General features: G+C 40.2%; 1 protein-coding gene across 3 annotated transcripts in view; it reads right to left on the reverse strand.

The window, feature by feature from the left end:
- Positions 1 to 27,146, reverse strand: part of UACA (uveal autoantigen with coiled-coil domains and ankyrin repeats) — a 52,778-nt gene that overhangs the window by 12,951 nt on the left and 12,681 nt on the right. For 2 of the 3 annotated variants that reach the window (XM_032232449.1, XM_032232448.1), the window contains exons 2-14: positions 26,312 to 26,445; positions 20,714 to 20,802; positions 20,220 to 20,284; positions 19,621 to 19,678; positions 19,222 to 19,292; positions 17,762 to 17,868; positions 16,292 to 16,473; positions 14,809 to 14,849; positions 14,427 to 14,516; positions 4,407 to 4,514; positions 3,390 to 3,422; positions 2,973 to 3,071; positions 1,471 to 1,507 (exon numbers count right to left, since the gene is read on the reverse strand). In XM_032232449.1, coding sequence (XP_032088340.1) covers positions 1,471 to 1,507; positions 2,973 to 3,071; positions 3,390 to 3,422; positions 4,407 to 4,514; positions 14,427 to 14,516; positions 14,809 to 14,849; positions 16,292 to 16,473; positions 17,762 to 17,868; positions 19,222 to 19,292; positions 19,621 to 19,678; positions 20,220 to 20,284; positions 20,714 to 20,802; positions 26,312 to 26,445 — 1,114 coding nt within the window. The remainder of the gene's footprint in view (positions 1 to 1,470; positions 1,508 to 2,972; positions 3,072 to 3,389; positions 3,423 to 4,406; positions 4,515 to 14,426; positions 14,517 to 14,808; positions 14,850 to 16,291; positions 16,474 to 17,761; positions 17,869 to 19,221; positions 19,293 to 19,620; positions 19,679 to 20,219; positions 20,285 to 20,713; positions 20,803 to 26,311; positions 26,446 to 27,146) is intronic. The other variant, XM_032232451.1, reaches the window with a different exon arrangement.

A 27,146-nucleotide genomic window follows, 5' to 3' on the forward strand; every position in this document is an offset into this window, starting at 1 on the left:
TGTTTGTTTTGAAAATAAAAAATAAAAAAATATTTTAAAAAAGAATCCCTATTAGAAAGCTGCCATGGAAGTCCAGGTTTTTGTCTCCTTAGTAAGACCACAGCTGGAATATTACATCCAGTTTTGGTCACCACATTATGAAAAAGATGTTGAGACTTGGAAAAAGTGCAAAGAACAACAACTAAGTTGATTAAGGCCCTGGAGACTAAAATATAAGACGAATGTGTCAGCTGGATCTCCAGCATGGGTTTCTTCAGTGTGCTTACTTTAGCTGCCATAAAAACGGGGACAGGGGCCCTTGGGTATTTGGGAGCTGGTGTAGTCCCATGAGAACTGAAAGGGAGGTTTGCACTCATGCATTACGGCACTGCTGAGTGGAATTGTTTACACTCCATCAAGGCAAACTGTCCTAAGATTCCAGATGGGAGAAATACCTGAAGACAGTTTTTTTCACAATATCATAGTGGATGTTGATTGGATTTCCAGTGCTGGACCCTGGGAGGAGGGATTTGGGTGACTTTCAATCTGTAACCTTCGAGTGTTTTGAATTAGAACTTCCTCGCTTTCGCTGCTAACTTTTCAAACTTAGTAAAAGTACCTCTTCCCTAAATCGCTGGAGTTGGGGGTTTTCTTTCTTGAGTTTTGAATGGAGGCAGGCTTGACAGAACGGTTGCAGGATTTGTTTATGGCCAGTCGTGAGAAAAGAAGGACTAGAGGTGACATGATAGCAGTATTCCAGCATTTGAGAGGCTGCCACAAAGAAGAGGAGGTCAACTTATTTTCCAAAGTAACAGAAGGCAAGACAAGAAACAATGGATGGAAACTAATTAAGAAGAGAGGCAACCTGGAATTAAGGAAAAATTTCCTGACAGTTAGAACAATTAACAACTTGCCACCAGGAGTTTTGGGTGTTTCATCACTGGAGGTTTTTAAGAAGAGACTGGACAGTCACTTGTCTGAAATGGAAGCCTTGTTTACCTCCACATATACAAATCTAAAAACTATGTCAGAAGACTCATGAACATCAACATTGAGGGTAAAACGTTCCTCCAGAAAAGAGGCAGAGAGTAGAAGATAAAGGAGAGACAAGGAGGGCAGAATGTCATGTGGTGTTAGAAGAACCAGCCTACTCTGAAAGGTACAAAATGTCCCACCCTGGGCTATCTAGCATCCTCCTGTTGTCCATCCCTTGAGAGGCTTCACCAGCATCTGACTGCAATGGGCACATCCCTATTCCTTCTGCACATGGACGCAATTCTACTGAGAAGCCTACCAAACCCACATTTCCTCAACTTGCCTCCCACTGCCTGCCCACTGAAAAAAACCCACACATTGTTTTGGAAGAAGTCTGCTAGGAATTCATCTGCTTCCTGGAAGACAAACACAATTACAGGCTGCAGAAATAAGCAACTGCAAAACTGTACAGAAAGGCTGCCTGGCATGCTGAAGAAGATATCAAAAGCTACCTACTGTTATTAAGGTTGCTTCCAGATCCTGCATGGTCACTCTGAAATCACAAAAAACAGACATGGTTTCACATAGCTAATTGGTTGCCAATCAGGAACTTTAGCAATAGCAATAGCAATAGCAGTTAGACTTATATACCGCTTCATAGGGCTTTCAGCCCTCTCTAAGCGGTTTACAGAGTCAGCATATTGCCCCCAACAACAATCCGGGTCCTCATTTTACCCACCTCGGAAGGATGGAAGGCTGAGTCAACCCTGAGCCGGTGAGATTTGAACAGCCGAACTGCAGAACTGCAGTCAGCTGAAGTAGCCTGCAGTATTGCATTTAACCACTGCGCCACCTCGGCTCTTTTTTTTAAATGAGACTTCTTTCCTTCCTTAAATTCCTTCAGAATTACCAATGATAAAATTCAAGGTAAAATGTACAGAAGTTTCATTCATATCAACAAAATGGATGCACAAGATAGTAGCACACAACCGAGCTCTTTAACTAGCGCTCGAGAAGCTACAATTTCACCCTATTCTGCACTGATCAGACTAAAGCCAGATTAGTATGCCCAGTTCCGGGCTCTGCATTTGGGGATGGATATTTACAAACTGGCACACACCTAGAGGATAACAGCCAAGAGGCTCAGGGTGAGGAACAGTGGAAAGCATTAGCTGCTTTTAGCCTGGACAGAGGAGACTGCAGAAAGAAAAGGCCAATTTCTTTCTGAAGGGCTGTCATACAGGCAACTGGGTAGAACTGACCCAGAAAATAGGCAAGAAACAATGGTTTAAAATACAAGAAGTAGATTTATCATGGAAAAAATCTGTAACGGCAAGAGCCATTCAGCCATGAAACAGAATGCTTTGTTGGGGCAGGAGGTGGGATGGACTCTTCTTCACTGCAAGTACTGAAACCAAAGTCATCTGTTGTAAAGGTAAAGGTTTCCCCGCACATGCGTGCTAGTCGTTCCCGGCTCTAGGGGGCGGTGCTCATCTCCCTTTCAAAGCTGAAGAGCCAGTGCTGTCCAAAGACATCTCCGTGGTCACGTAGCTGGCATGACTAAATACCAAAGGCACATGGAGCACTGTTACCTTCCCACCAAAATGGTCCCTATTTTTCTACTTGCATTTTTTACGTGCTTTCGAACTGCTAGGTTGACAGAAGCTGGGACAAGTAACGGGGGCTCACTCTGTTACATGGCACTAGGGATTCGAACTGCTGACCTTCTGATCAACAAGCTCAGAGTCTTAGTCACTGAGCCACCACGTCCCTGTTCATCAACAGATGACACTGTTCATGTGTCATCTGCTGAGGATGTTGTAATTGTGGATCTCTGCAGAGGATCAGATTAGATACAGTCTGTGATTATCTCACACCCAATTATTTCTTCCTTCTCTCTCTCTCTCTCTCTCTCTCTCTCTCTCTCTCTCACACACACACACACACACACACACACACACACACAAACACTTTCTGGTTCTGCAAAGGACTGCTAGAACTGAAGAAAGGGACATTACCTCATGGAACCTGAGTTTTGACTTCAGAGCTTCAAGCATCCGCAGACTCTCTTCTTGTTGCTTTTCCTTTGTGGCCAGAAGCCTCCTCAGCTCATCTTTCTAGAAGAGAGCAACAGTCACTGCTATGGGGAGCCAGAAATATCTGATTCTCTTTCTGGGATAATATACCTTTATAGATTTGATGTACACAAATATCCCGCAGTGTATAGCTAAAGTTATTTGAGACTTAACATATGCTGCCATTACATAAATCCTGGTGTGTTGGCACAATTAACCCAAAATGTTTTTAAAGCACCCCTTCCCATTATTTTATTATTTTAGATCTATTGGGCAATTCCATCTCCATCCAAGGAGATGGAAAAATGTTTTCCTTTCAAGTTAATGAGAATGAACAAAAGAAAGAATTTCCTTTTTTACCTCAGTTTCAAGATCATCAGCAACCATTTGCTCCTAAAAACAAAACAGCACACATATTCAGATATTTGAAATTATTGTTTCTTCTATCATTCATGAATGGTTAGTGCTATAATTCACCTGGCAAAGGATACTTTTCTTCTGTATTTCATATATTGTCCCAGATTTGGCAAAAATATTCTCTACAGAGACTTCTTCTGCCTTGCATTCATGCCCCCACAAAAATAACCACAAGAACTAGAATTTTAGACAAAGGACAAATCCTGTCCTTTACAATGCCAACTCCTAGCAAATTTTCTGACAGTTTAAAGAAGCCACAATTCTGAGGCCAAAGTTGCCAAAGAGAGAAAGCAAGAAAGAGATCAGCCTCTCCTGAAATTACCTTCCTTCCTTCCACATAATAAAGAAAAGCTTAATAAAGCACATCAATTGACTTGGAAGCCATGCCAGTACTGCTTCTTTTTAAAAATACTGTTCTGACACAAGAGGTAGAACAATCAATCAAAGCCAGAAGAACAACTATTTGGTAACAACAATATGGCTTGATCCCCAAATGCAGATTAGCATTTAAACTTGTAGAGCACTCTGTTTAAAATGAAAAACCAGGAGAAATGAATACATCCCTCAATCTAATCATCACGAGAAGCATGCTGCAGAGGGCTGCCAGGGTGAGACCATAGCAATGTCTCCTGGCCTCAACTGCTAATTTATCATTCCTCTCCAGATGAAGCAAAGCTTCCCCTTGGGCACATTGGCCACTGCTGCAGCTTTGTCCCTGCTGCTGAAAGTGGTGCCAGATTCCAGCAATGGGGACTCCACTTCAAAGGGCAGACTGGGAACTCTTCTGTCAGAGAACATGCCTCAGAGTAAAAAAAATGTCATCACCTTTATTCTAACCATTCTTCAGAAAGGGATGGTAGGTAAAAAGAAAAAAAGAAAGGTAAATCTGGGGATTGAGGCTTGGTATTTTATACCAGCAATCTCAATTACATGTTTGTGGCACAAACTGGGGCTTGTTACCTCATTTAGCTGCAACTGCAATCCACTTATTCTGTCTAGTAAGATTCGCTGTTCCTGTTGGATTTCCCTCATTCTTCCTTTCAAGTCTTCGTTTTCTCTTTCTAATTCCTGGGAACAAAAAAATCTTAAAGTGAGGATGTCATCGGACATTGCAGCTAATCTTAGCTCCCTCCCCAAGTGAGATCTTCTCTTTCCTGTTTTCCCATTGACCACTTGCCAAGGGCAAAAGACCTGACTTCTCCCTGAAGCTACATCTGAGCAGAGGAAAACAGGACACTTCCCCCACCTCCTCACTGGCAGAAAGCAGCCAGTGATTTCAGTCTGCTGGCTGATTCATCCCCATCCCCCAAAATACTGGAAGTCATTTCTTTATATTCATATTTATATATTTTCCTGCCCTTTTTATTCTTTCTTTCCATTTTCTTTAACTTTTATTTGTATTAATTTTTTACTATTGTAATTAAAATTCTTAATAATTATAGTAAAAAAAACCCTACATGCTATTGCAGAAAACTTTGCAGCACTGTAAGTAATATATTTTTTTATTCTGAAAGCAGCAGAGACACATAGAATTATTCTGGTTGGTTTGGCTAATGCAACAAGAAGACTGTGATGAACCCAGCGCATCTCTACAGGAGGCCAGTGGAATAAACAAGGCTGGGATTGCCTGTAATTCCCAATCCAGAAGAGGAGGTGCTGTTCTTACAGGGAATGTTTTGGAATCAATCCTGAATAACTGCGGAAGGAAGGTCTTTGCACTCATTTTTCTTTAATAAATGCTCTTTGAGAAAAAGAAGGGGAAATAGGGTTGGTGGGCTTTCCTCAGGAACATGTAAACCGATTGGGAAGCTGGCTCTGGTTACTTCAATACATCCTCAATTGATCTATGGAGCAGGAAAAGTAAAGTTTCCATAGACAGAAGCAGCAAACAACTCCAATTAAGATTTTGAATGGATCCTGAACGGTCTGGAAAGGATATTAGAGAAAGTATGATTAAAGCCTTGGCCCGGTTAATTCATTGGGAAGAAAAGACCCGCGACTTTGAAATAGATAAAATTTATAGAGTAAATTCCAGATTTGCTACTACAAGAAAATTATCAAGAAGAGTCTTAGTCCATTTTTTAAGAACTAAAATGGATCCTATTTTGGATTGCCACTTCAAATCTAAATTAAGAATGGAAAATGTGGATATATTTTTTTGAAGGAAATTCCTGTCAGAATCTTGAGAAAAAGGAAAGCTTATTTCTTCTTTATTGATATCCTGAAGAGAAAAATTCCCTTCTGCTGGGATAAACTTGAAGGAGTGATTACTTATCAAAAGCAAAGATTCAGATTGAATTGTACAGAAAAAGCTAAAGACTTCTTGATCATAAACTAATTTTGGACCCAGCTGGAGAAATTGATACAGACAAGCAACTAGAAGTAGATCGACCTCAAAAAGTCGACACGGAAGAAGATATGGCTGATATGTCCATACAGGAACTTACTACTTTATCCAAGCATGGATATTAGGTTTACAACATGGAATATTAATGGGAAAAATGCCCCATCTAAGCATTAAAATATTTCATTACTGAAGGAAACTTAATGTTTCTATTAAGAAACAAAACAAAAAGTATTTAATAAATAAAAGACATCGGGAGGAATTTATATCTGCTGGTATAAAAAAGATTAATGGAATTGCTTTATATATAAAACCCTGATTTAAAACTGTTACAGATGAACATGGTAAATTTGCAGAAATGGAAATTGAGTTTAATGGAATAAAAGCAATAGGTGGATTTTATCAAATGGTGATAAAAGTTATTTTTTTGAATATCTTATGGCTCAATTACTACCTTTTATGTGTGAAAATTGGCTTATTCTGGGAGATTGGAATGGGATGATTTCCCCAGTTTTGGATAGAACATCTATAAAGGTTTAAATTCTCCCATGGTAAACTACCAAAGACATTTTTTGAGATGATGATTAATTTAGCATTAACAGACACAAAGAAATGGCTCTGCTAGAGCATGTACTTTTTTTTCAGAATAATACAAGTATTTATCAGGGATTGATATGATGCAGATTCCTAAAATTCTTGCAAATAAAATCCTAAAAGTTGATATTTTACCTAAATCTTTTCTGATCATAATCCAGTTCTTCTGGTACTTAGAAAAAAGAATTTGAACTCTAAATGGAGTATTTAAAAATACTCATTTAATTTTTAAAAGGAGATTGTAAAGGACTGTAAAAAGAAGCTGAATGAATATTTTGATAATAATTTGGGTAAAGGAACAAATTTAATGATTGTGTGGGATGCCAGCAAAGCAGTTATGAGGGGTTATTTTATACAATGCTATCACCTAGAGAAGAAGAAAAAATCCCAGGGAAAGATGCAGAAGATATTTTACCCAAAAAAAAATTTCTTTCAGACGTTACCAATACTTGCAACTGATACTCCGTTTAAACAATGACAGAAGTCTATTTCCACATAGCAAGCGAAAACACCAAGAATTAGATATAAACTTTTGCATGATGCTAAACTGAGAAGGGGTTGATTCTAACAATTTCAAATTGTATTTTGATGCTTGATTCTTTTCCCCCTTTTCCCCACACTTCTCCCTTCCCTTAGTTTCTCATTATTTTTATATGGCTTTGTATTTTATATGTTAATAAACTAATAAAAAAATGGAACCCTCCAAATGAAAATTGATGCATTTGCTGCCATTACTTTTTCTCATGATTGTTTGATCAAATTTTAATATTAATTAGATACTTAATTTTGATTTGAAGGTCCCTTGAGAGGGTCTTAGAGGAGTCCTAGAACGAAACACTTCACAAAAACTGACCTAGACTAACTGTAATATAGTTACTAAAAATACATGTCAGGGTCTTCCTGTGGTGACATCATCGTGCTTGGAGCTGAGGAACGGGAGTTCTCCTAACCTCTAACTCTAACTTCTTCGTTTGAGCTTATTTCCGAGTGCTGTGGATCTTGAAGGGACCAGAAGATTAAGGGGGAAACTCTGAAGACGCTGGGGTGATAAGGTAAATCCCCCAGCAGGTAGCAGAAACTCACTAAACGGACGAGGATCTATCCTGCCACTTGGTCAGGACCGGAGCAATGGCAACCACATAAGAAGGAAGCAGAGAGAGAAAGCAGTTGAAATTGAGACATCTGTTACTATTATTGACAACCCAAAGAAAAGGAGGACAACGCAAAATTGGCAGAGAAGGTGAGCTGGAAAGAAAGAGGCTCTGGGAAGGAGACTGTTTTTGCAGTTCAGATTTTTGCCGAAAAGTAGTGAGAGCAGAGACACTGAGTTGAAATTGACAGGGTGAATAACTTGAAAGAAAGTGACCACAGTGAGAACGAAAACCCGGCATGGACAACAGGAGTAGGACATAGTAACTGCTGAGAAGACTTGGAAAGCATAGAAAGGATTGTTTAACAGTCGAGTTGGTTGTTTACTTTTTTTTTCTTGCTCGTCCTTCTACTGTTTTGTTTTTCCAAAGAAGAGTTGAACTTACAAGTATATGGTATTTATTCTCCTCAGAACTTGGAACGGTACCAGAGACAGTAGAGAGAGAACTGATTTGGAACGATTAGAGGGCTTCTTTACTCACCCCACTTTATTTTCCTTTGTCGCTGGACTTGTTGTATTAACTGATTGACACTAACAGTGATACTGAGGAGAGGGTGACACCTAGTGGATTATAAATTTGAACCGTGAAGTCTGATGCAAGAAAACCAACGGTGATATAAGCTGATATATATATATACATAGAGAAAAACTAATTACTAGAATTGAATACCTGTATAAATGATACAATTGAGAGACATCTATTTGTATAAGATAACATTGTGATATATAACTCTATGATATATAATAATTAAGGATCAAAAACAGAATAAAATAATACGTAGGAATGTTTAGATATTGAAATGTGATATTAAGGAAAGTTAATTATTGTTAAATACTGAGATATATAATTATTGATACCATTGATATTTCTGATAAAGCATGGTATTTGGGAGGGGAATCATTATGTGCTGGAGGAGTGTTCTAGAAGCTGTCCTGACCATCTCTTTGCGCATGTGGAGAAAGGGAGTTTCCCGCCAAGGCTAACTGTCCAGCATTCCACTCTGATGATGCTTTTTGAAAATATCTCCCACCTGACAGTTGGATGAATTATTATTGGACTATGAAATGGGGTGCCAAGGGGAGGGGATTGAACTATACATGATATCCATTGCTTTCGCGCCAATTTATCCAGACTCAGCTTTGCTTTGCTCCTTATCGTTTGTAATTAGTAAAAGTACACTTAATTTCAAGAATGGAGTTGAGTGGTTTCTTTCCTGATTATTATATGAAGCAGCACCTGACAATTCCAAAACATACCGGAAGAGAAGGAGGAAGACCTGAAAGGAAAAATGATCGAAATCTTCACCAAAATTCTACAGAGAAAAGAACAAGAGTTGAGAGGGGACATCGATGAAGCTTACCGTGTGCATACTAATTATGCCAGAAGACATAGGCTCCCGAGAGAAGTGCACGTAACATTTGCCAAAAAAACAATTAGAGATGAAGTGTACAAAAAAACCAGAGAAGGGATGATTACATTCCAGGGAAAAGAGTTGGTCATGCTTAAACAGATTCCACGGAGAATTCGTGAACAACGTAGACAATACCAATTTTTAACAAATCAGTTAAATAAAAACAGAATAATGTACAGGTGATTGGTACCAGAAGGGGTACTGGTATCTTGGCAAGGAAAAAGATATAAGATAGAGAATATAGAAGAAGCGCAGGAATTCTATGAAAAATACTGCACAGGGGAAGAAGAACAAGGAAGTAAAGAAGACCTAGAAAGTAGAAGTCAAGAGGAAGAAACATCAGAAGACAAGGAAATAAACAGGAAAGAAGAACAGAGGCAAGAAAGAGAGAGAGCAGAAAAGGAAGGCGTGAGAGGGAAAAGTCAGATACAAACCAGAAGCAACAAAAAACACCCCATCTACAGATGGACCAGGAAATAACAATTATTTCGATAAACTTGAATGGACTGAATGCACACAAAAAAAAGAGCGTAGATGTTTAATAAACTTAAGAAACTGAAGGTAGATATAACCTGTATACAGGAAGTGCATATTAAAAAGGAACATAGGAACTTTCTGGAAAACAAAAAACTAGGGAAATTATATACAGCACTGGCAGATTAAAAAAAAGAAGAGGGATAGCAACCTATATAAAGGAAAAAATAGATTCCAAAGAAGTCTACTCTGATGAAGAAGGCAGGATGCTAATGAATGAATTAGAGACAACAAAAAAACCGATATTATTAATAGTAATATATATGCACCAAAATCAGAAACAAGAGGAATTCTATAGGAAATTACACAACAAAATAAACGAATTAGAAAATAAAAATATTTTCTTAATTGGGGATTATAATGCAATAGTGGATAAAAAAAATGGACTATGAAAGCAAAAAGAAAAATAAAACAAAAAAACATACATTACCCAAATCTTTTTTTGAGATGCCAATGGAATATAAATTACATGATATTTGGAGAGAAAGGGACAAAACAAGAAAGCAATATACCTTTTTATTCGAACCCCTGTCTCTATCAAGAAGTGACATGGCTTAGATTTCATGTGGTCTATGTAATCAATTAGACAAAATTGAAATAGAAGCAAATGAGTGGGCAGATCATAATCCAATAAAATTAAGATGGAAAGGTCAAAGAAGAAGAAAAAGATGGATGATGAATTCAAATATTGTAAATGAAATAGAATACACTTAAATGCTGATTCGTCGGCTTCCTGGTCCTCCGCTGGGCTCCTGGGTGCGAAGGGGCCTCCAAACGGCCCACGCGGCTCCTTTCGCCCTCTTACGCAACCGCCCGGTTGCTGGGGATCGTGCTAGCCGGCAGCGCGGCTGTCTAGCACTGAGAGCACAGCAGGTGGGGTGAGTAATCCACAGAAATCTTCTTAGGAGAAAAAAATGCTGTAAGGAAAAAAGGCCTTAATCCTAAGGCAAGGTGATGCAGCCTGAAGAATCCTGGGGGATTCTTAGATGATGCAATCCTAGAAAAACCTGAAGGAAAAAAACTCTAAACTTCCAGGTGAGGGAGAGTCTGGAAAACACTCCTTCTGGGCTGGAGTCTGAGGTTAATCTGGGAGAGCAAGAGGAGGATCAGAGGCATGGCTTCAAAAGATTATCCTCAGACTCCAAGGGCAAGAAGGCTGGGTTAATACCCAATGGTTACTCCTCCCACACCTCACTCTGGAAACAAGAAGATACCTCAATTGAAAATCTCTGGGACACTATGAAAGCATACACAAGAGGTCTTACAATTGCCGACATGGTGAGAAAAACTAGAAAACAAAAAGAGCAACAAGAATGTATGTAAAAAGAACTTAGGGAAGCCAAAGATGAACTACAGAAAGACCCAAATAATAAAATTAAAAAAGAAAAAAGAGAGATGATAAAACATAAGATCAACTTAATAACTCAAAAGGAATTAGCACAGAAAATTAAAGCGGCTAGACAAAATTACTCTGAACAAGCCAACATACCTGGACGATGGCTGGGATACAGATTGAAGAATGAAAGAGAAAAAAGGATGATATATCAATTAAAAGATGATGAGGGAAGAATTCAATACAAAGCGGAAGAAAAGAAGCATATTATTCATAAATACTTCGCAAAACTATACGCGCACGATAGTATGGAGGAAATCAAAATAAAACATGATTTAAACACAGAAAAGATAATACCAATCTCAAAAGAACAAAGGGAGGCGATAAACAGGCCAATAACCTTAGCCGAAGTGGAATTAGTCCTGAAAAATCAGAAAAATAATAAAACCCCAGGACCAGATGGAATTCCGGTGGAGCTATACAAATATAATAAAATAATATTGGAAGAGCTAGGAGTGGAAATGTTTAACAAAGTTTTAGGAAAAGCCAAGATACCTGAGTCATGGACAGAAGCAATAATATCGCTAATGCCAAATGAAGAAATCAACCTACAAGAAATTCAAAATTACAGGCCAATTTCATTACTAAACTCTGATTATAAAATATTTGCAGCAATTATGTCAGGAAGAATTAAACAGGTTTTAAATGAACGAATACACCCGGACCAAAACGGATTTTTACCTCACAGACACATTAAAAATAATACAACAGTCATCCCAGACATAATAGAGTATTACGAGGCGCATCCCCAAAAAACAAATGGTACTGGTTTTCCTTGATGCACAAAAAGCATTTGACAACGTAATCTGGAAATTTATAATAACACTATTGGACAAGATGAAATTTGGAGAAAAATTTATAAAAATGATAGAAGGATTTTATAACAGTCAGACAGCCAAAGTTCTGATGAATGGAGATCTAACAGAGAAGATTGAAATAAAAAAAGGAGTCAGACAGGGATGCCCCCTCTCTCCTTTGCTGTTTATATTAAATTTGGAAATTTTATTAAATGAAATTTAATAAAAGGCTTCTCAAAAATGAAGAATATAAGGCCCAAGCCTATGCCGATGACTTAGTATTTGTTCTAGAGGTTCCATTAGAATCCAGCCTGAAATTAATTCAAACATTAGAAGAATATGGCGAAGTGGCAGGACTAAAGGTCAATAAAGGCAAAACAAAAATGATAACCAAGAACATGACAAAAAAGCAAGAAGAGGAACTGGAAGTAGCCACCAGAATGCAAATAACTAAGAAAGTGAAATACTTGGGGATCTGGGTGTTGGCAAAATGTTCCACAATTAAAGATGATAATTATAATAAATTAGTGATACAAATAAAGATGTAGAAAATTGGGAAAATATTCAGCAATCACTCATGGGACGTATAGCGACAATTAAAATGAATATTTTACAAAGAATCTTATTCTTGTTGCAAGCCGCACCTATTAATCCGGGTAAAAAATTCTTTCAAGAATTAAATAAAATAATCACTAGGTTCATTTGGCAGGGACGAAAAGCGAGGATTAAACTAAAGTCAATGCAAGACAGCAAAGAGAGGGGAGGTTTAGCATTACCAAATTGGGATTTATATGCATCTGCAGTAACAACATGGGTGAAGGATTGGATAGAGCTAAGAATAAAAGACTTTTGACCTAAGAAGGCCATGATTTGTAAGCAGGCTGGCATACATTCCTATGGGATGATAAAAATAAAATGCACAAATACTTTCAAAATCATTTAATTAGAAGAGCATTAATGCAAAAATGGCTCAAAAAAAAAAATCCACTATTTTTTCACTATGTGAAAATCCCAAATTATCTATCACCGACAGAAAGGACGAACCATCCAAATTTTATAGATTTGAACAAAATGCTAAGATAGAGAGACTTAATTGATAGACAGGGAAATTTAAAAACAAGTGAAGAATTGGCAGAACGAAACATGAAACTTGACTGGGTAACTTATCTCCAAATCAAAACTAAATACAATAATGATACTAAATTATATGACATCGAAACAGAACCACATGAATTGGATAAAATTATTCAAAGCTCAGATAGAAAGATGATAGGGAGAATATATAAATTTCTCCTGAAGTATAAAATGGAAGAGGAAATTGTGAAAGAACAAATGATAAAATGGGCACAGAACTTTGGCTATAATATTGAATTAGACAAATGGGAAAAATTTGGGGGAACAAAATTAAAAATGACACTATCAGTTGCATACAAGGAAAACCAGTACAAAATGTTTTACAGATGGCACCTGGCACCAACAAGGTTAGCTAAAATCGTAACAAATACCTCCCCAAAATGTTGGAAATGCGAATTAATACACGGAACATATTACACGGACCTGTGAGGAGGCTAAATTTTTTTGGAAAAGGATCAAAAATTGGCTGGAGGCAATAACAGGGGTTAAAATAGAATGGAAGTTTTTTTATTAGGAATAATGTCTGCGAAATACAAAAAAGAAATCCAGTATTTAATACTACACATAATTATGGCGGCAAGGATTGCCTTTGCCCAGAAATGGAAAAACAAATTAACTCCAAGCAAAGATGAAATAATAAGAAAAGATTGTGCTTAAATTGACAAACTAACTAAAGAAATTCAGGGAAAAGAAGAATCAGAATTCTACCAGATATGAGATAAATGGTATAAGTGGATGGAGGAAAGAAATAAGAATTAATGAAGGAATATAACAAAACTCAAAAATAATAGTTATGAAGAAAATAAGAGGGTTAAGAATGGTGAAATCCAAATGAAATACAATAGAAGGGGAAATAATATAAGGTGAGCGGTATCGATTGATAATTGCTATTGGAAAGAACAGGAAGCTCCTGTTCGTATTGTATTGTGTAAATGTGGTGTACGTCTTGTGTGTGTGTATTTTATGTTTGTTAATTTAAAAAAAATTGGAAAAAAATACATGTAAGACCTGACCTAGTGGAAATCATGTATTTTCACTCATCAGTTGCCAATTGCTAACCAAACTCTTGTTCTCACTCTCTGATGACCAACCTTCAATGACAAAGAAGCATTTGTGATACATCTAAGCAATTGTAAACCTGCTCTAAAGAGCTTTGTTTGTTAAAGGACCTTCAGCTGGACTAAGGACCAATGATGGCTCCATAAAGAAATTGTACCAATGATATTCCTAAAATGGTGTTCTGGTATCACCACCATCACACCCCATGTGGAAAAATGTCGGCTACCTAACGAGTTTCTGCTTGTATGTAATTGGCCTGCCATGGCCCAGAAAGCACCATGCCACTCCAAGAATTCAAAAGATGTTATCCTGTTCTTTTATGTCCATCAATGAGACATTTGTGCAAGTTAGACATGTTTGCAAAGACCATTATTATCTTTCTCTTTTGGTGGTTCGTTTGTATGCGTTCCTTTTGCAGAGCTGCGCAAATATCCTGCCAAGGCGAGCAACTAACGTTTGCACCAGACACCACAGGATTCTGAGTAGTAGGTTAGGAACAAAATGAGAGTTTTCAAGAGCTGATAGATTAAGTGTCATATTCTTTTCAAAGGCACTTCCTTCACCTGTACATTCTGGTGCTCCTTCAGAAATGGTTTATTGCTCACTTCGTCTAAGATATTAGGTTGAGTCCATTTGGGTAGCATACTGGGCACCTGAAAAGAATGTTGAAGTTCATCTTCAGTAAGGAAATATTTCAGAAATACTAATTACTTCATCTGCACAAGTCCCCCATTCCTTACAGTCACATTAAGCAACTGCAGACTGGACAGAGATGACAGGTTTGACCACAGATACTGATAAAGAGAGCTGATCACATTGAGAAAGGCCACAATCATTGGTGATGTCAAAAATATAATATCTTCCCCAGAGGGCAGATCTTCCTCCAAACCACCTCCAAGGGGCAGAAATTAGAGGCATACATTGGACATCACCTAGAATCCTTACCTTCAATAGTTGCTGCCCTTTCTTCATTACTTCGTAACCTGCTTAAAAACAAAGATTCTGTTTAGATATTCCGTCCAAGCTCAGGGAGAATGTGAAGAAAAACAAACTTATTCTTTAAAAGCTACTAGTCTGCATCTTCATTAATGTTTTATATCCAACAATACAGAACATCAATTCCAAAGATGATTTAGAATAGCCGCCTCAAGCTGACACCCTTTCGGATTCAATGGATTACAAACCCACTAATCACATGAGCTCGATATGTTGAGGGTAAAGCCTGAAGGGAAATTGATAAAAACTCTAACAACACCTGGCAAACAAGAAAAGAACATAGCTGGTTTATTTAAAGAGCTTATGTGCCTCTTACATCAACAAAGCCTCTGAGGCTCAGGAGGAACAGGAGTAATACTAGACATAAACAATGTACAAATGAAAAAGAAGTTAATTAGTGGTTCATCTCAAAAGTATCAGAAGAGTCTGGCTTACAATGAGTCTAAGAAGACATTCTGCCTTGAGGAACTCACTAATCAAAGACAACTGGAACCTCCTATAAATTTTTCAAGATTCCGTACCTAACCTCTAAACTTTGCATTAAAACCATACCAGTTAATTCCTGCTTCCTTGAAGGTGCCCTATGAGCAGCTTACAAACCCTGTTTTCATAAATAAACCACCAGCTTGCTTGCTTTATTTATTGATTGATTATATTTGTGTAGCTGCCCATCTTAAAATCTCGGCGGCTCAGAGTAACAATAAAATGATAGAACCATAAAACGCAGAATCATTAAGTAAACAATTACAAAGTTTCATGGCAGAAAGGAAGAAAATAGCTCTGTCAACTGTCCAACTAACAAACCCAATAAAAGCAGGCATTTTCAGGAACTTTAAAATCCCAAAAGCAAAACTTTATTGAGTACATCATTTCAGCACTGAAGAAAGCAAAACCAACTCTAAATTTTCCTGCACAACCCTGCATAGTTAAAAATGAGTTTCATCCCCTCCTCCCATGGAACAGGTCACCTTGTCCAGTTAGGAATCAGCCTTTTGTTCCACATCTTGGCCAACACCTGAAGAAGTGTCCTTGGCTCTCACAGCTGAAGACTGTGACCTCTGCATTCCATCTAACCCTTCCCTCCCCCCAGTTCTTTGGCAGAATGAAAAGCAATAATAGTCACAGGAAGCTTAAGTGTTTTTCAATCTTGACAAGCTCCATATCAATTAACACCCCCCCCAAATTACAAGAGTCACCAAGTTTTGTCATCTAGGGAAAAAAAACAGTTTTGGTGGCTTTTGGGATCTTAGGGCAAAGGCACTTCCAAAGAAGGAGGGCAACGACTAAAAAAAAACCCTTCTGAGCCTCTGACAATGAACAAAAGGATCAAATTCCACCAGATCTTATCAGATGGGCAGAAACAACGAGGAGATGGCAGTATCATGAGTGAAGAAGAAATTTCCCCTGACAATATAAAAGAAAGCTGATGTACCTTTGCTGGATTCTTCAAAGGCAGCCTTAATCAGAGACAGGATTTCAGCATTGTCCCCAATTCGTGCATAATAAAAACCATCATGCCCTAGCGCATCAACCAGAGAAACATCGGCCCCATTTTTGAGCAAAACCTCTACAGCATCCTTACAGCCATATTCACAGCCCAACATCAAAGCGGTCCTGCAGGAGAAAGGAGAAAGCATGCAAATACAGTTCATGCCGGTTGCCAAGTCCCTGAATTTTGAACATGGGACCATGAGGTTGCTATGATAGTCCTAAGAGTGAGGATCACCTGTAAATCACTTTTTTCAGTGCCCTTGTAGCTTTGAGTGGTTGCTAAACAAACAGAACTGGAACAAACAGAATTATGAAAAAACTATGAAAGAAAAATTCAATATTGTAATGGGGGGGGGGAGTGCTCCAAAGGCAGATGCCCCTCTGATACCCTTTGGGCTTAGTTCCCTGTAGGCGGGATGGGGGGGTGGAGGAACGCCTGGCACCTGGGGTCCTCAAGTGCCGCTGCTGCTTCTCCTCCCTTCCCCACTTGGGGAGCCGGAGGAGCCTGAAAGGAAAAAGGGAAAGGCAGCAACTGTGGGAGTTGGGAGCTCAGCCTGGTCAACCCAAATCCAAAGGCTCCCAACACGCGCATCATTGATGTATTATTTATTTATTAAGAAAATCTATGTGGCTGCTCAAGGTGACTTACAGAAGGGACTTATAGAAACACAGAAATTCTGTTTCTCCTGCCCCACAGGGCCAAGGAACAAGCCAGATCTTGACCGTCTGCTAATAGGTCAAGGCAGAAGCTTCCAGCAAGAAGACACTCCTCCTGGGTCCTGTAAGGTGGTCCTGATTCATGGAAGGATTGTGTGGGACATTCAGATATGCTTCTGGGCATGTGGTCCCACAAATGCCCTACTTATATGACATACAGGGCTTTAGAGGTGTAACTAGCACCTTGGACTGTTCTCAGAAGCCCACTGACAGCCAGTGCAGGTCACATAATACAGATGCCACATGGCTATTACAAAAGATACCTAAAACTATCCACCTCATTGCATTTTGAACCAATTATAGCTTCCACACAGTCTTCAAGGGCAGTCCACAAAGTGTTGAATAACCCACAAGGAAGTGAATGAGACATTAATGGCTAAGAACATCCCAGAAATAGGCAGAAGTGGCACATATTATGGAGTACACAAAGACTGCTCTGCCAAAGTTGGCAGCTTGCTCTTCTAGTAGGAGCTGTAAATCCAGGAGAACCTCCAAATTGGATACCAAATTCAAGGAAGGCAAGTCAAGATCTTTCTGAGTCAAGTATAAATATTTCCAGTTACAGAATCCACAGGGTCCAAAACTCACAATTTCTTGGTCTCAGTAGGGTTTTACTACAGAGAAACTAACTCTAATGTCTTCCAGAAGCATATAGGTAGATTATCTGCAGATGACTTGCAGGAAGATATCTTACCGATTTTGCTTATCTCTTGCATTAAGTTCAGCACCTCTATCCAGCAGAAACTGGCATATAGTTGGACGGCACATCTGAGTGGCCAGCACAAGTGGTGTCCTTCCATCCTGGCAAAAGAACAAGAAACTTGAACTTCTGGGAAAGAAATGGCAGGCAGCATCATGAAAAGGAGAGCTAATGCCTGTGCAGAATGAAGTACTGATAAGTAGACCTGTTCTTCGAGAATTCCTCCGCAGACAAGTGGTGGACTTGAGATCACCCACAAGTGCTCCAGAAAGCTCACAAAGAGAATGCAGGACAGCCATCTTCAGTGTGTTTAGAGCTCCAGGAGAAAAGTGAAAGCCATCTTGCTCGAAGCACAATTGGTGCCTTTGAAACGTCATTAAGTACACATACAACACTTCCTTCAGAAACTGTTTGCTAACTGTTTTTCAGCTATGATTTTCCTTCAATCTTTAATGAAAAAAGTTTTAACTGCAAGTTTAAGAACTTTTTTAAAAAGACTTTTGGGAACAAACAGCAAAAGCAAGCGTCAATTTTAGAAAGTTGCAAATGGATTTAGGGTCCAGATAAATTTGAAATAAGATTTTATTCATTATAAAACAATCCTTCCCATGAGAAAATGTTTTTGTTTTGAATTTCTTTAAAAATAAGATATACAAGTAACAAATCAAGAAAGTGATTTAAATTTTCTTATATTGGATTTACAAAATAAGCTTGTTAACATTTTGAAGAATTTTGTGAGCAGGGCCAAAGAAAAAATGAAAAGAAATCAAGTTTAGCAACATTATTTGAAAGCACTAAAGATTAAGACTGTTAGAAGTAAAAGGAAGAAATATAATTTGGTTTATTTGATCAAAGTTAAATAGGCAAGTTGTTATCTCCAATAATCCTTAATGGACTTTTGCTGACATCAGGACTGAAATGAGGTTTTATGGATTTGTTTAGACAAAAGAAGGAATACAGGAAGAAAAGATCATTTGTTGTATTTAAGCTACTAAATTTGTAGATAATGCAGGAGTCTCTTTTTCATTTACTTCATTCTTTATTATATTCTTATTTCTTTCTGTTCTATTTTTTTTTCTTTTCCACACGTCCTAATATTTTCCTTTTTTTTCTTTTGGCTTGTATTTGTTTTTATTGATGTACAGTGGTACCTTGGTACTCAACTGCTTTGAAACTCATCAAATTTGGTACTTGATGCATGTTGACATGAAAATCCTGTCCCAGTATTCATTGTTCGTTTGGTACTCAATGCACAAACTTGTTAATGTCGGCTGCCTTATGACTCACTAAATTATTCCTTATAGGAAAAAATGTTTGGTACTCATTGCACCTCCAAGAACCATATAAGGATGAGTACCACTGTAATTGTACTGTTTAATAAAATTTTATTTACTAAGAAAGAAAAAGCACCAGGAACTTGGCTATTCCTGAAAGAAGATTCTGAAAGAACTTACAGCATCTTTGGCATTCACCAAGGCTCCATGGTCACATAGCAACTGTATGCTGGATGTACAGTCCGACATTGCTTTGGGAAGCAAAACAACAGATATTACTGGTGGAAAATTCAAGGTTTAACTGCTGGTAGGTTATTTATTGGCTGCAGGATCCATGGAACAAGTCTCTGGACTGTTTTAATAATACCTACTAATATCTAATAGTCAATTTCTCAATCAGAATGCACCTGTTTCAAAGTACTGAGGTAATTTAAAAAGTTCCTTAACAATTATCATCCATCTTTTGGTGAAACACAAGCAGCATCTGCATTAATCATTGGCTTTTCCATGTTGTTAGTAGCTCTGCTAGTTTTCTCATTAAATTAGGAATCCTGGTTGCATATACAGCCTGTCCCTTACCCGCATCATGAAGAGCAGTCCGTCCTTGCAGATCCACATTTTCTGTTGAGCAGTTGTACTGTAGAAGAGCCAAGAGTATCTTATTACCATTGTGTTGAGATTCAATACCTTCAATATTTACCATTACAGTTTAATAATAACAAAATCTAAACCTGGCGACACGTCAAGCGACATTTCAAATACATTTTCATTCAAAAATGTTACATGCATGGATCAGGAACACTCATTTAAGATGTCATTATGTAACATCCTACCTACGAAATCAGTCCATGAGCTCCACATGGATCTGTAAGACTTCCTTTCCAGGTGTTTTCCCACCTGCCCCATGGAGAGATTTGCTACACACAAAACCTGCATTGACCTCCACTGACCTCCTCAAAGAAAAAGGACCCTGCATATGCAGAGAAATCACCTCTATCATGCAAAGTTACTCAGCTTCTGCTTAATTATTTTACATTTTTTTGAAATCCCACTGGACCTTTGATAACTACTATATATAGCTAATAAAGATCCTAAATTTTCCCCATGCAAAGAAATAAAATTCCCTATCATGCTTTCTTTTCGACATAACATTTAACAATTTGTCAACTATTTAATACCTGCAACAGTTTTTGCAGACAAAGCGCATGTCCATATTTTGCTGCTAAATGTAGAGCAGTCCTTCCTGAAGAGAAGAATTAACAAATAAATTCTGAACATAACCAGAATATATATGCTACATACATAAGCAAAGAAATGCCTATTCCCCCTCCCCAAACACCCAGAGATTTATACATATATAGATAACCCTGTGTAACTCCAATTGCAGGTTAAATTGATTGCTGTATTTTAACTGCATTATATACCTCAAGGAAAAGAGAGAAAACTGGGTTTTTTAAAATTAATTTAAATTGATTTGTAGTGCAGAATAAATACTACCACACCCCTGTTTTGGTGGGGTTTGGGGGGGGGGGTGTCAATAAGATACTATAGTTCAAAGCAATAAAACAAGCACCATAGAACCCAACAGGCTTACACACAATACATTAGTTGGCCTTTCAAAGCTGTTTAACTAACAACATGCAATTGTTCTTTTTAAACAAGGAAATCATACCTGCTATATCAGTGGCAACTATGTCAACTCCATGAACAAGAAGAGCATTCAGACAATCGAGGTTACCCTTTGAGGCTACAACATGGAATCTGATTGAAACAAAAGGGGGAGAATTAATGTCTTGATCACCTGCACAATTTCATTCTGTACAAGTAAATCCTACCGAGTCCAAGATAATTTGCTCCCAGTTCTAGAGCTGAAATTATTCCAATATGTGAGTTGGAAGAAATAAACATTATATAAGAAAAATATCCAAATAAATAACGTTCCAGTAGCTGCTGGACTTTAGAACATGACCTTCCTGAGCTCCAGCTAAAGTAGAATGAAATCCTGCACTTTTTATAACCCATTAATATATGCAACAACATGCCTGTAAAGCTTATGGTGTTGTTAGGATTGAATGATCAACCCCAATAGATTAAGGAGGGGAATCTTACTGAAGTGTGCAATCCCAACCAGGAAGTGGCCCTGTGAGATGCTGCCAGGGGGCAAAAGGTGTGCCAGACTCCTCACATAGACAAAGAATCCCCCCAGAGCAGTGTGGGCACATTTTACTACCTTTCCTACCTTGTTTAGTTTTGAATAGCTGCCATGGCCCTTGAGCCCCCTAAGGCTTGATATTGCCAAGAGATGCTAACCTGAAGTCCATTCCACTAGCTCTGTTCCTAGGCTCACTTGCCACAAAGGATTCAAGAAACCTTATACAGAATATTCCAAGCAATCATCATTCTCACCCTTTTCAACCTCAGAGAGAAAGTCATTATGTGGAGTCATTTACAGCTGATATTCTTTGGATGTTAGAAGATTTGGAAATTACCAACATCTTTCCTTTTTAGTGAGTGCCTCAGGGAAGGGCCTGCAGGGCTGGCACAGGTCGTCTGGTTTAGGTTTAGGTTTATTGAATTTATATGCTGCCCTTCTCCCTTCTCTCCCTATATGCTGTACTAATGTTGTACGCCAGGGCAGTGTACAACATTAAAAAAACACATATTACAAAAGTTAAAAAGAATTAAATAGAATATCCCAAACAAACCCAATTCGAATTAACAATAACATTTTTTTAAAAATTCAATTAAAATTAACAATGATCAATAATTTATTTCGTTTTGTTCAGGCCAGGCTGGCTTGCTGGAAAAGCCAACTTTTTAGGGCGCGTCGGAAGGTCCGCCTGGAAATCCTGGGGGAGGGCGGAGGATGGAGAACAGGTGGGAGAAAAATCTGGAGGGACTTGCAAACTTCTTGCTGACTTCCCCATTGTCTTTGGCTGTGGAGAGTCAGCAGGGAAGGTTGAAATGTTTGAAATGTTTATTTCATTTGTATGCCGCCCTATCCCGAGAGACTCAGGGCGGCTAACAAGCAATGGGGGAAGGGGAATACAAACAAAAGACAAAACAGGCAAGTTAAAACAGAGCAACAGTCACAACAGTTTAAGTGGGGCCAGGAACTCATCAGCCCCAGGCCTGCCGGAACAGCCAGGTCTTAGTGGCTTTACGGAAAGCCGGAAGGGTGGTGAGGGTCCGGATCTCCACGGGGAGATCGTTCCAGAGGGCCAGAGCAGCCACAGAGAAGGCCCTCCCCCAAGGGCTCGACAGTCGACATTGGCTAGTGGATGGTATTCGGAGGAGGCCTAATCTGTGGGGTCTAATTGGTCGTAGGGAGGTGATTGGCAGGAGGCGGTCTCTCAAGTACCCAGGTCCAATACCATGTAGGGCTTTAAAAGTAACGACTAGCACCTTGAAGCGCGTCCGGAGACCAACAGGCAGCCAGTGCAGCTCGTGGAGGATAGGTGTGATGTGGGTGTACCGAGGTTCAACAACAATCGCTCGCGCGGCTGCAGTCTGGACAAGCTGAAGTCTCCGAATGAAGTCTCTTCAAGGGCAGCCCCATGTAGAGCATGTTACAGTAGTCCAGCCTTGAGGTCACAAGGGTGTGAGTGACTGTTCTAAGGGCCTCCCGGTTCAGGTAGGGTCGCAATTGGTGTACCAGTCGAACCTGGGCAAATGCCTCCCTGGTCACAGCCGACAAATGATGTTCTAAAGACAGCTGTGGGTCCAGGAGGACTCCCAAATTGCGAACCCTGTCTGAGGGGTGTATAATTTCACCCCCCAGCCTGAGAGATGGAGTACAAGGCCAATCTTTGGGAGGGAACAGTAATAGCTACTCGGTCTTGTCGGGATTGAGTACAAGCTTGTTCATCCCCATCCAGATCCTGACAGCCTCCAGGCACTGACACATCACTTCAACCGCTTCACTGAGTTGGCACGGGGCGGACAGATACAACTGTGTATTGTCCGCATATTGGTGGTATTTTATCCCGTGCCGTCAAATGATCTCACCCAGTGGCTTCATGTAGATATTAAACAGGAGGGGGGACAGGACCGAATCCTGCGGCACCCCATAGTTAAGGGGCCTAGGGGTCGATCTCTGCCCTCCGACCAACACCGACTGCGACCTGCCCGAGAGGTAGGAGGAGAACCACCGAAGAACGGTGCCTCCCACCCCCACCTCCCGCAACCGTCGCAGAAGGATACCATGGTTGATGGTATCGAAAGCCGCTGAGAGGTCAAGGCGCACTAGGATGGAGGCATGGCCCCCATCCCTGGCTCTCCAGAGATTGATCAGCGCGGCCAAAGCAGTTTCCGTGCTGTAGCCAGGCCTGAAACCGGACTGAAAGGAATCCAGATAATCGGTTTCATCCAAGGACTGCCGGAGCTGAAAGGCCACCACTTTCTCAACAACCTTCCCAACAAAGGGGAGGTTGGAAACTGGACGATAGTTACTCAAGATGGCTGGATCCAAAGACGGCTTCTTCAGGAGGGGTCTCACCACCGCTGCCTTTAGGAGGGGTGGGAAGGATCCCTCCCGGAGAGAGGTGCTAACTATCGTCTGGATCCAGCCACGTGTCACCTCCCTGCTGTTCGCGACCAGCCAGGAGGGACATGGGTCCAGTATACAAGTGGAGGCGCTCACAGCTCCCATGGCCTTGTCCACTTCCTCAGGCGTGACAAGTTGAAACTCAGTCCATAAATTTCGCTCAAGACCTTCCCCCGGTACCTCGGCTGGCTCTGAGCAATTGGAGTCCACATCTGTCCGAATCCGAGCGACTTTATCTGCTAGAAACTGAACAAACTCCTCAGCTCTACCTTGTAAAGGGTCATCCGGATCCCTCCCTTTCAAGAGGGAGCGGGTTATTCTAAGCAAGGCGGCTGGGCGCGATTCAGCGGACGCAATAAGAGCGGCAAAATAAGCACATTTCGACACCCGTATTGCCATGAGATAGGCTCTGATAGAGGCTCTCATCAGTGCTCGGTCTGACTCAGACTTACTGGCCCTCCAGCGGCGCTCTAGGCGTCTCTTTTGGCGCTTCATCTCCCGGAGTTCCTCGGTGAACCAAGGAGCTCTCCTGGATCCGCTACCTCGGAGAGGCCGTAAAGGCGCAATCCGGTTTAGAGCCCTCGCCGCTGCTGAGTTCCAAGCAGCAACCAAGGTCTCCACCGGACTGTGGACGAGAGCGTCAGGTATAACACCAAGCACCGTCTGAAAACTGATAGGGTCCATCAGGTGCCTGGGGTGGAACCACCTAATCGGTTCCTCCTCCCTACAGTGGGGGATTGGCCTCCGAAAGTCAAGCCTCAGTAGGAAGTGATCTGACCATGACAGGGGCAAGATCTCAGTACCCCTCAAATCCAGATCACGTCTCCACTGCTCCGAGAGAAATACGAGGTCAAGTGCGTGACCTGCTGAGTGAGTCGGGCCCTGGATTACTTGGGTCAAGTCCATGGCTGTCATGGAAGCCATGAACTCCTGCGCTCCATCAGCGTGATCACCTAGCGAAGGCAGATTGAAATCCCCCAGTATCATAAGCCTGGGGAACTCAACTGCCAGCTCGGCTACTGACTCGAGGAGCGAGGGGAGGGTTGTTGCAACGCTGTTGGGAGGCAGGTACGTTAGCAACAGGCCCACTTGACCCGCAAGGTCCAACTTCACCAGCAAGGACTCACACCCGACAAGCTCCGGAGCAGGGATCCTACAAGGAACTAAAGGCACTTGGATAATGATAGCCACTCCCCCACCCCTTCTCTGGGGTCGCGGCTGATGAAGCACCTGAAAACCCTCTGGGCACATTTCAGTGAGGGGGACTCCTCCCTCCGGGCCCAGCCAGGTTTCAGTAATACATGCCAGGTTTGCCCTCTCGTCTAATATTAGGTCCCGGACGAGGGGAGCCTTGTGAACCACAGACCTGGCATTTAGCAACAGCAGCCTGAGACCAGGGCCCTGACTACTCAAGCCATCTGGCCTTGGAGTGGAACTAATAGGGCCGGAAGACGGGATCGCTGTGATGTAGCGGACCCTCCTTCCCTGGTAATGGCTTGCAAAGGTTACTGTGGCTCCTATGACGTCGTAATCATGAGCTAGGCGCCCAGATCAGGATCATGCATTTGTGGGGGTGCTGCAACAGCTGGAATCTCACAGCCGGTCATACATTCCTGTTTTCAGGTCTGCCATGGTTGAACAAATGAACACAAACTGAGGATTATCTGAGGACTACATTTCACTCATTTCCTGCTTCATTACAACATGAAATTCTTTTCATGCACAATATCATGTCAGGTATCCTTCACTGCATAACTATACATCTGAGTTTTTTTCAGAGAACTTTTCATATTGTGAAATAGTTTAGCTTAAATAAAAAAACATTTGAATTTCCAGATGTTGCTTGAAGAAAAAGGTTTAAGGCTAAGCAATTTTGTCAGCATGTAATAGAATGTTTGCAAAAATGGTTCCTCCATTGCTTGTCTAAATATTTCTAAATTTCAGAATTTCAAATAAGGCTGTTTATTCCAAAACACAAAACAAGTTATAAATATGGGATTCTTTTCCCAGGATAAAAGCCCTAATGTCTATTTTGTTTTTTTAAAAAAATTACATTTTTTGTAAGGGTTAAGGAGGTTTCCTAAGAAATAAATACTAAATCAAATCTACTGTATTTTTCAGAGTATAAGACACACCTTTTTCCCCCCCAAAAAGAGGGTGAAAATCTGGGTGCATCTTATACACTGAATACAGCATTTTTGGCCAACCGAAATCCCATCCCCTTTGCAAAAATGGCCATGCAGAATGTTTAGAAGGCTCGCAAAGTGCTCCTGGGGGCTGGAGAGGGCAAAAATGAGCAAAAAATAGGCCATTTTTGCTCGATTTTGCCCCCCTCCCAGCCCCCAGAAGCACTTCTTCAAGCCTCCCAAAGCTCTGAATGCGCCTTTTTGCAAAAAACAGGCCATTTTTTGCTAGTTTTTGCCCCCCCCCAGCCCCCCAGAGCACTTTACAGGTCTCCCAAAGCTCTGCATGCCCGTTTTGTTTTTGCAAAAAAACGAAGTGTGAAGAGGGTTTGGGAGGCCTGCAGAGTGCAAAACTTTTTTAAAAAACAAATTACCTCTTCAAAATCTTGGAGCATCTTATACTCTGAAAAATATGGTATATTAAGGAACAATATCCCTCTGGAAAATCTAGTTTAGATGAAGAGTGGCCCATGCAAGTTTCCCCCCAAATTGCACAGAGGTGGGGGGGGATAGTTGCTATCAAACTTATCCTTCTACTTACGCAGATCTCCCTTCCAGATCCAGTTTTGTAGGGTTCACCCCTTTTTTAGCAAGGACAGACAAGATCTTCTCCAAATCACCCCTTTCAGCTGCTTTCATCAAACGATCATCATATTTGTTCCAATCTGCAGACAACTGTTTGAAAAATGCAGAAAAAATATAATAAACATCAGTATTGGAAAATCTAGCAAGAATTCCAGAAAATATTTGTTCTAAGCAAGTAGTGAGCGTCTCCAATAAAAATCAATGAGCTAAAAGAATTGTTTCTCATCCGGCACATTGCTAAAAGGCGAAACAACCTGACTTGTTTCGCAGGCAAACGCCCTGGAGGAAGTGTTACTCTGGTCTAAAAATACAAGAAATAAATGTACTCAATTACATTTTTAGCAGCCACCTTAAACTGATTATTATTTTAGTTTATTAGTATTATTTCTTTTAGTACTATTTAGTATTATTTATAACTTCTTTTCCTCAGGCAAAATGGGTGAAAAAAGAGATTTAACTGACTCTGATAAGTCAAAAGTTGTAAAAAGTCTTTCAGGGGGATGCAGCACTCTTGTTAAGATATTGGAGTGGGATCACAGAACCATCCAATGTTTTGTTGCCGCAAGAAATGTGTTGAGAAAAAAACGCAAATTAACTGCCAAAGATTTGAGAAGAATCAAATGTGAGACTGCCAGGATACCCATCCTCCTCCAGGGCTGTCATCTTCCAGAACTGCAACCCACCTGGAGTGCTCAGAGGTACAAGGTGTTGAGCGCTCAGAGACATGGCCAAGGTGAGGAAGGCTGAAACCTAACCACCACTGAACAAGACACACAGGTTGAAACGGCAAG

The sequence above is a fragment of the Thamnophis elegans genome, chromosome 16 (assembly GCF_009769535.1).
Source record: "Thamnophis elegans isolate rThaEle1 chromosome 16, rThaEle1.pri, whole genome shotgun sequence".
NCBI classification, from domain to species: domain Eukaryota; kingdom Metazoa; phylum Chordata; class Lepidosauria; order Squamata; family Colubridae; genus Thamnophis; species Thamnophis elegans.